At 34.3% G+C, this 9,708-nt stretch overlaps 1 protein-coding gene across 1 annotated transcript in view; it reads right to left on the bottom strand.

Moving 5' to 3' along the window:
* Window positions 1-8,661: 8,661 nt before the first annotated feature.
* LOC111386835 overlaps window positions 8,662-9,708 on the bottom strand; it is a 2,897-nt gene continuing 1,850 nt past the window's right edge. Inside the window, exon 3 of the mRNA XM_023011315.1 lies at window positions 8,662-9,521. Coding sequence (XP_022867083.1) covers window positions 8,920-9,521 — 602 coding nt within the window. The 3' untranslated portion in view covers window positions 8,662-8,919. The remainder of the gene's footprint in view (window positions 9,522-9,708) is intronic.

Genomic DNA, 9,708 nt, shown 5'->3' with positions numbered 1-9,708 from the left:
AATAGTTTATAAATATTAGCTGCATACATGAAATTATAAAAATGATTTTGAAACACATATTGAAATTTTAGAATTTAGTTATGCTTTCAAACAAAGAATAAGTCAAGATATAATTAATAAAATTACTTTTTTGGAGTAAGAAATCTACTTATGAATATTGATACTAGTAAGATTTTATGAGCCGAGAATTGAGACCTCACCAACATTTTTCTTTAGGGTCATGACCAACTGGACCTATTGATATTAGAGCGTGGGGTAAGCGACCAAGATAAGCAACCGAGGTGTTGGTGAAGAGAGACCCATGACCAAAAAAAATTCATAGTGCTGCTAACGGTTGAGAGATGATCCCAATTTTAGTATTTTTATCTGCAACTAAGATGAGATCGATGCTCACGACCTGTGCTAATCGATGTGTAGCCACTTTTGCGATGTCCTTCCTAGGTTATCATGGCTTCTAGAGTACAAAAGATGCAACGAAGCAATAGTAGTTATCCCATGATCATATATAACCTCGAATCAATGGCACGTACCTTTCCACTTCTATCTCACCAGCAGATGACAGGTAGTCACTTGTCCCTGCTTACCAACCAACTAGCACGTCCATTAAAATCGCCACAAAAGCTATAAGAAAGGTGGATCCATGTATGGTTATAAGACAATGATGTAATTCAAAACTGATCACCCGTTTCACTATGCACCCTTGAATATCTAACTTTCTATTTACTCCGGAGTGCATGCAAGACCAGGTAAAAACCTACAAGAACATTTGTGGAACATAAGAGTCAACTTTCCAAATCTAGATGACTTCACCAATGTACATCTTTAGGCCCATAAAAAACTTGACCTATCGACCGTGGAGTGCAGGGAAACTGACAGAGATAAACAATCGAGGTGCTAGTAAAGAGAGTACCGACAATTATAATTTTCAAAGTATTGCTCGAGGTCAAGAGGTGATACCAATTTTAGTAATCAAAATATATGATTAACAAGCGATTGATGTCCGTGTTGGGTTATTTCCTCTTATGAGGAAGAAAGCCCATGTTTGGGATCTTATATTATAGCCCAAAGCTCATTAGGGTTTTACGCTAATGATGTATATAAATACAAGGATATTGGAGAAAATAGGAGTCCAACCCGTTTTTGAAAATAAAGAAGAAAATAGTTTTTTTCCCTGCGTCCAAATTTCATCAAAGCTCCAATCTCGATTCGTCCGTGGTCCAATCAAGTTGAAATTCGAGAGAGAGGTTCATAAGACATAGAACTATAATTTGAACGGTGAGATCGGATTTTGAGTTCAGGAACATTGGTTAGTGTGCATGAACATTAACAAGATTTTTTGGGTATATTTTTCCTATTTCCATAATGTTTTATTGAGATTGTTGTTATCTTGAAGAAATATAGATTGTAACCTCTAGTTGTGACTAAAGAAGACTTGGAGTACCCATTATTTGATTGATAGTTGAGGTTTTGGCTAAACTGGGTTTGCATGGTTTTTATTCCTCACATCAGGGAAGTTTTTCCACGTAAAATAATTGTTTGTGTTCTTGTGATTTGACGTGATTGATTTTTTTTTATTTTTTTATTTTTAAGAATATTTTGAAAAGGTGGTTTCACTTATTTGCTTTTAGGAGAAGAATTATTTCGCTGTTTATCTACTTGTTTGCATCTCTCTCGACAAGTGGTATTAGAGCCATATTTTGAGATTTGGGTTCTTGATTATGGAAAATGATTAACATGAATGGTTTAAATTATCGCATGTGGAAAGGAAAAAATGGAGGATCTTCTTTATGTGAAAATTATCATTGTGAGACAGAGGGACATATTAAGAAACGTTGCAGACAATGAAAGAAAGAAAACAAGAATGGGAAAGGAAATGAAGCGAAGAACGAGAATGACAAAGATGGTGATGATAGAGTTGCCACCGCCACTCATGCAGACTTTTTGATTTTTTATGATGATGAGATGACCAATTTTACAAGTCATGAGACCAGTTGGGTGATTGATAGTGGTGCCTCCATTCATGCTATATCGCGAAAAGATTTCTTTACATCCTAGAGATCTAGTTATTTCAGAACTGCAAAGAAGAGTACTGATGGCTTGGTTAAAGTAAATGGTATTGGAGATGTGTATTTGGAGATGAATAATGGTTTGAGGTTGGTTCTTAAAGATGTGAAATATATTCTAGACATTCGTGTAAACTTGATTTCTGCAAGAAAACTTGATGATGTTAGGTATGGCAGTACTTTTATTAATGGTCAATGGAAGCTCGCTCGGGCTGCTATGGTTATGGCTCGAGGTAAAAAGGTCTCTACTTTGTATGTTTTGTAGGCAAAGCTCACCAGTAACATTATTAATGCAATACAGGATGATGGTACAGTAGAATTGTGGCATAAGAGACTTGCTCAAATGAGTGAGAAAAGATTAACTATGCTAGGAAAGATAAGTATACTGAGTGGATTAAAAAGTACACATCTAAAAAGGTGTACTCACTATTTGTCTGGGAAGCAGAACAGAGTCTCATTCAAGAATTTCCCTCCTTTGAGAAATTCAGAAATACTATGAAGACGAGAACATTTGGCGGCTTCAGTTGCTTATAACCTTCATAGATGATCATTCAAGGAAATTATGGGTTTGCATGTTGAAGTCAAAAGACCAAGTGTTGATTGTGTTCAAATAATTTCCAGCCCTGGTTGAGAGACAAACTGGGAAGAAGTTAAGGTGCATCCAGATAGATAACGTGGAGGGTATTTCGGTCCTTTTGATTAATATTGCAAACAGCAAGGAAATCGACATCAAAATACTACTTCAAAGACTCCTCAATTGAATAGCATAGCTGAAAAAATGAACGAAACATTGATTGAGAGAGTGAGATATTTATTTTCTCTAGCCCAGTTGCCAATAATCTTTTGGGATGAAGCATTAAGCATGGTTATATATGTGTTGAATCTTACACCTTGTGTTCTTTTACAGTATGATGTACCAGACGGAGTTTGGAATGGTAAGGGTGTTATCTATGATCACTTGCGCCTATTTGCGTGTAGAGCATTTGTTCATATTTCTAAAGATGAGAGGTCTAAGCTTAATGTGAAAACACGACAATATGTATTCCTTTGATTATGGTCAAGATGAGTTTGGATACAGGCTTTATGATCCAGTTGAGAAGAAAATTGTGAGAAGTAGAATGTCATGTTTGTTGATGATAAGATGATTTAGAATATTGAGAAAGCAGAGAAATCAATACCTCAGAAGGACTTTAGTTTGATTGATTTAGATTTAGCTCCTATGAAGAATTTGCCAACTCAAGTTGATGATGATGTTCAGGATGGCCACAAAATATATGCGACGTTGATGCTCTTTTGCAGACTCAGGCATATAATGAAATTGATGAACAATTGATTGTGCCAGAAATTACACTCGAAAGGGACTACCAGAGATCAACATCCTTTCACAAGGTATTCAGCGGTGCAATATGTGTTATTAATTGATGGGAGAAAGCCTGAAAGTTATGTAAAAGTCATAGAAGATGAAAGAAAGAATAGATTGAGGCAACACAAGATGAAATGTAATCATTGCATGATAACCACACATTCGAGTTAGTGAAGCTATCTAAGGGTAAAAGAGCTGTAAAGAACAGGTAGACCTATAGGATGAATGATGAGTGATTTACACTCATTATATTATGCCATTAATTTCATGATTTTGCTATCTTGGAGAGTATTTTAGAAGTGCTAACAAGTGATTTTGGTGTTGTTTTGTAGATTGATGGAAGTTGAGAAAACAAGAGCTAAAAGAGGTCAAAGGAAGGAAATAGGCAAAAGCTAGCGAAATTGGATGAAATGACCAAAATGTAAGAGATCCAAAGTTCGAGGATTAAAATGCAATTAATCAAAAGTCGTGTCGAAACTTGAAATGAAGATCCGAAAGTTCTAGAAGCCAATTGGATGAAGGAAAGTGTCAAAGGGATCAAATTTAGTCAAGATATGATCATAAATTATTTTCCAAACAAAAAGTTTTGCGTCGGAGATTTGGTCTCACATTGAGACTCATTTTTGAGATAGAAAACGATCGAATTGGAGAATGATGCCTGAAGCAAAATTGTACTCCTTTGAATTATCTTTTCAACGCATCTTGAATCACTTCAATCGGATATCGAACAAGAAAATTATGCTGAAAATACTGAAAGATGCGCAGAATGCCGTTTTGGGCGTACCGGGCGTCGCGGCGCCCATCGTGAGCGCTGGGGCGCCCATCTTGCTGAAACAAGCAGAAAGTCAGCGCCCAGGCGCTGCATTCCGAAACAAAAGGAAATTCTGATTTTATAATATTTTCTCGGCCCAATTAGTAATCTATTGTTCCCTAAATTTCAAGATACTATAAATACACAATTGAAGATCTAAATTAGAGGGGAGCCGCACACTAAAAATCTGTGGGATCAAGTCACGGGTTCTTGACATATTGGAGAGAAGACAACAAGAAGGGAGATTCAAAAGAGAAATTCAAGAAGATTAACACCAAGAATTGAAGATTAGAAGCATTCATTGGAAGAGGAAGGAAATCTTGGTGCAAGAATTTTACTTTTTCTTCTACATCTTTATTACAAACTCTGTGATGTATTCTAAGACAAATTCCTACTTTTCTGCTTGTATTATGAGTAGCTAAATTCATTGTTAGGGAGAATAATGTAATCAATTGGGATCTTTTACATTTTCTTATTAAGACTTTCAGTTTTTAATTCTTCCATGTGTTGATTTTGTTATAAGCTGAATGCATTAAATTATCTGATCAATAATTTGATGATTTTTGTAAACTCTTTACAAATAGAGATATGAGTTTAGGATTTAAACCGTGTAGTAAAATCCAATATATTGGTATAATGAGTAGAGATACCTATACCATTTATTGCGATCATAATTGAATTCCCAAAACATATAACTCGTTTAACTAAGTTGAATTTGCATAAAAATATGAAATTTAATTAGTTGAATAAGTTCAATGAGAACTCGAGAGGGGTAAATTGAATACAATAAGAGAATTCGACCGAGCGCTACATTATAATTAAGTTTTAATTTGAGATGTAAACATGATCAATTGGTAAAGTTATTCTACCCTAACATCCATTCATTATTTGATTCTCCAACCAATCATGTGAACATTCATTTATTTTCTAAAATTTAGATTAAAACCTAGATTTTACAATCTTTAATTTGTTTTAATCAAATAGTAGTTAAAGAAAAATTGAATTAAGTGCTAGAAAATAGTCCTTGTGGGATCGACAATCCGAACTCTTAAGTCCACTATTACTTGTTACGGGTCGTACACTTGCGAAACAAAATTTTACAACAATGAAGCAAAAGGAATTCACTTCATTGCCATGGTATAAAGCTAGATTGGTTGTGAAAGGGTTTCGTCAGAGAAAAGGTGTTGATTTTGATGAGATCTTCTCTCCAGTTGTTAAGATGTCATCTATTTGTATTGTTTTTGGTTTAATAGCCAGTCTTGACTTGAAAGCTGAGTAGATGGATGTAAAAAAACTGTCTTTCTTCATGGTGATTTGATGGAGGAGATTTATATGGAGCAGCTGGAGGATAAAGTGTGCAAGCTTAAGAAAAGTCTTTATTGTATGAAATAAGCACCAAGATAGTGGTACAAGAAGTTTGAGTTTGTTAAGAGGGAGCAAAGCTACAAGAAGACAACTTTTGATCAATGTGTGTTTGCTCAAAAATTCTCTAATGATGATTTTATGATTTTATACTCTACGTTGGCAATACATTGATTGTTGATAGGAATGGTTCAAGAATTGATAGGTTGAAGAAGCGGTTGAGTAAATTTTTTGCTACGAAGGACTTGTGACAAGCAAAGAAAATCCTTGGCATAAGAATTATTCGTGGCAAAAGTGCTAACAAGTTGTATTTGTCATAGGAGTACATTAAGAAAGTGCTTGAAAGGTTCAGTAGGGACAAGGTTAAAGTGATTAGCTCTCCTCTTGCTATCCACTTCAAATTTAGCATTAAGTAGTGTCCTACAAATAAGGAAAAAGAAGGCACAAAAGGAGTTCCTTAAGCCTCAGCAATAGAAAGTTTAATGTATGCGATGGTCTGCACAAGACCTGATATAACCCATACAATTAGTGTAGTTAGCCGTTTTATGTCAAATCTAGGAAAAGAGCATTGAAATGCAGTTGAGTGGATCATAAGGTATACTCGAGACACTTCCAGTTTGAGACTTGGTTTTGGAAATGAATAACCATTGTTAATTGGCTACATAGATGCAGATATGACAGGAGATGTGGATACTCGTAAGCCTACGTCGGATTATTTGACTATTTGGATTAAAACAGACCATGAATTTTACTAGTAGATGTGGAGGCATTTGTTGGATATATCCTTTCTAAATCACCACGACTTAGGGAGTTCAAAAGGGGCGATGAAGACGAATTCGAGTATAAAGACCACTACAAAAGCTCTATAAGAGACGAATTCAAGTATAAAGACAAAACTGGAATTTATATTCTCCGTCTTCATTATTAAAACGCTAGTGCAAGCCATGATTATTACTCTCCATCATTCCATTGTATGCCCTTTTTGATCGGCTTGATGACAAGATTAATCCTTAATTATCAGTTGGTCCATCTCCATCATATCCATATTATAAAGCCAAAATGCATGTACAGTTGCCCCTTTTGATCATTCAATAATATATTCCACTTCCAATTATGTATCCTAAAAAATTTAAATCTTTCCGTTAGACACCTTAATTATCTATCCAATAAGATATCTCATCATTTTCTAGATTATCTTCTTTTCCCCATTTTCTTGGCAGATGATGATCGTGTGTTAAGTTATAGAGCTTAATTATTATTCTTACGAGAAATATATAAATATAGATGGTTTAGGAATTCCACACTTATAATTTCGATTTTATCCTAATTTTTTTATAGGAAGTCGTCATTAGCGTTTATTTTATCATCATCAAAAAGTGAGAGAGATTAAAAAATAGGGTGTTTCATTTTTCTTTTATAAATTTCTGTTCATCATACTGAAATTAGTGCCACTACGAGACGTAGTCTCACATTTAGAGAGAATCTCTATAAATCTTGAATCTTCTTTTGTGTCATATTTACTTACAATGATTTTATTGCTATGGTGGTCTAGAAATATAGTTTCTAATTCTCAAAATTATGTAGCTTCATTGGTCAAACTTTATTTACCCACCTTCTTAGAATCGACACTATTTAATATGACTTAAAAAGAAAAAAAAATTTGAAATATTATTTGTCGTATATGTGGTGTGAAGTGGGAGGAGTTGAGCCTTCTAATCTTGGTTGTTAAAACATTACAATGGACAAAGCAATGAATCATTTGAAGCAATTTTACAGCTGGTTTGAACCAAAGCAACATCTTTACCGACAAAATTGTTTTTCTATTACCAAACCTAATTTACTTTTATATTTATAAAGTTCTTTTGGGCAATTATGGAGATAACTTTTGGCATATTATATCATTACAACCTTAACACCTCACCAAATACATTATATTAGATTATATAAACATGGGTGATAATTCGCATATAACTTTTCTTGGAAAGATAAGATTCCAAGTGATGGCACTTTTTGTATTGTTTTGCAGTTTACTTGAACAATTTGCTTTGCAATTAGATATCAAATTTCAATTACCTATGGTGTTGAAGTTTAAATTCGATGGGATTAAATTATCAATAGATCCCGACTCCTCTTTTGTTCATGTGTATATTATCCGCACACTTGAATACCAGCGTTAGATTGCACGTGACAGGACTGAGGTGCAATATGAAGTTTTTCACCCATTTCATATCATTTAGAGTCCACTCGCTATGCACTAGCATTCATGTTTCCAAAATATAAACCAAGAGGGAAATATGTCACCTCGTCTAGGATTTATAAATAGATTTGAAGGAGATCAAGATCATCGGTACAGATTAGATAACGTGTTGTATAGACTTTAGAGTAGAAACAAGCATTGATACCTATATGCACTCAAGTGTTGAAGTAAAAATACAAATTGTCTTGATCAATTTCGAGTCTTTAGCATTGGGTTATTGACTTTTTATGCATTTCACTTATTTTGTATTTCCCCGATATGCTCGAAATAAATGTATGTGTTATTGACTTTTGATTCGCCCGGGATGTCCGATATACTTGTGTATGGAACATTTTTTATCAATGATATTTACATTTACCGATTAAAAAAAATGCAAATTGTCGAATCAAATCATAGACAGCGAAAGGTACATAACATTTAAGCTAGAAGAAGTCAAAGGTGCTCCACAAGAAAAATTAAAACCAACTTCCGTACTATGGCTGGAAAAAAGCTGCTCGTGACACAAAAGTAATGAAATTGAAGTTTGGTCAATCACAATATATAGAAATTCGTAATGATAAAAAACATTCAAATTGTCCATAAGGGAAATGTTGAACTACTCAGAGTATTAATTTTTTCTAAAAAGCAAGGAGTATATAACTTTTTGTGCAAAAGCTAAAGCCTTTAATGTTTATCCTCCCTGCTGACATATATTGCTGGAATAAATGCTTTGATGTAGCAGCAGCGGCATTAATTTCAATCAAGTTTTTTAAAGTTCAAAAGTTTTCTGAATTAGGACATCTGCTTTTGTAAATTCAACAGTTGCTTCTGAAATTACGTAGATAAGTTATTCTGTCTCGTTAAATAAAGGAAATTACGTAGATAAGTTGTTAATATACATAAATCTTACTACTATAATCTAAATGCGGGCTAGGCATGCAATGCTGAACATGACAGTAGAAATGTTAGATTCGTACTGTCTAGAATAATCTAATCAACCTTCCAAATTTTCCTATCCCTCAAGCCCTTGACAAGACGAGTGAGAACACGATGAATTCTCAAGATCTAAAAAATAAAAAATTTATCACGAGCATTCGACCAAGAAGTTCTCGAGTTTTTCGTCGTGTCCAGCCAAGTGAAACAGTTCATTTGATAATTCATCCACCAATAGCCCAAAGATCACAAGCTCAACTTCTGCTGCTGTTCCGTCCACCTGCTCATGAAAGTTTTTCCACCCATCCATCTCCTTTTTGAGATCCAATTCAATCATCATATCAATGGTGTCAAATTCGACTTCTCTCCATGAATCCAATCTGTTGCAAACCCTTCCCAACACGACTTCTTTATTGCACCAGAAATTCATTTCACGTTTTTCTTCGGTAATTAAATCTGAAACTAGCCTCGTCATGTCAGTGGAAATCTTCCTCGTGTTTTGAAGGCTTGATTTGTTGAAAACTTCGGTTACAAATTTGTCAACACTCCGCTCTTTGTACAAAGTCAAGGGCTCTTCATATTCCAACTCCTCTCTTTCTTCAAGGTAGTCATCATCATCATCATCTGATTCTTCTAGCAATTTTCTCTCAAGTTCCATTGGATCCAATTCTGCTAGTTTTTCGAATCTACGGAGCCTGTACAAAAGCTGATGTTTTGTCCCTGCAAGTTCAGTACAATAAAAAACAAAGCAAAATTAAATTTTTGTCTCCTGGAACTTAATAACCGTCGTTCAACTTAATCATGATGAAAACTACTAAAAGAAATATCATAAATTAACCATTTTGACATGTAAATAAATTACAACATAGCACTTGAGAATATTAATAACAAGAAAGAAACTACAGTACATTCGTTTATCATACTATCTAATACTGCATAC

The sequence above is a fragment of the Olea europaea genome, unplaced genomic scaffold (assembly GCF_002742605.1).
Source record: "Olea europaea var. sylvestris unplaced genomic scaffold, O_europaea_v1 scaffold374, whole genome shotgun sequence".
In the NCBI taxonomy this organism is placed as follows: Eukaryota; Viridiplantae; Streptophyta; class Magnoliopsida; order Lamiales; family Oleaceae; genus Olea; species Olea europaea.
Note: the sequence above shows the minus strand (reverse complement) of the source record. Positions and strands in the feature narration are given on the sequence as shown.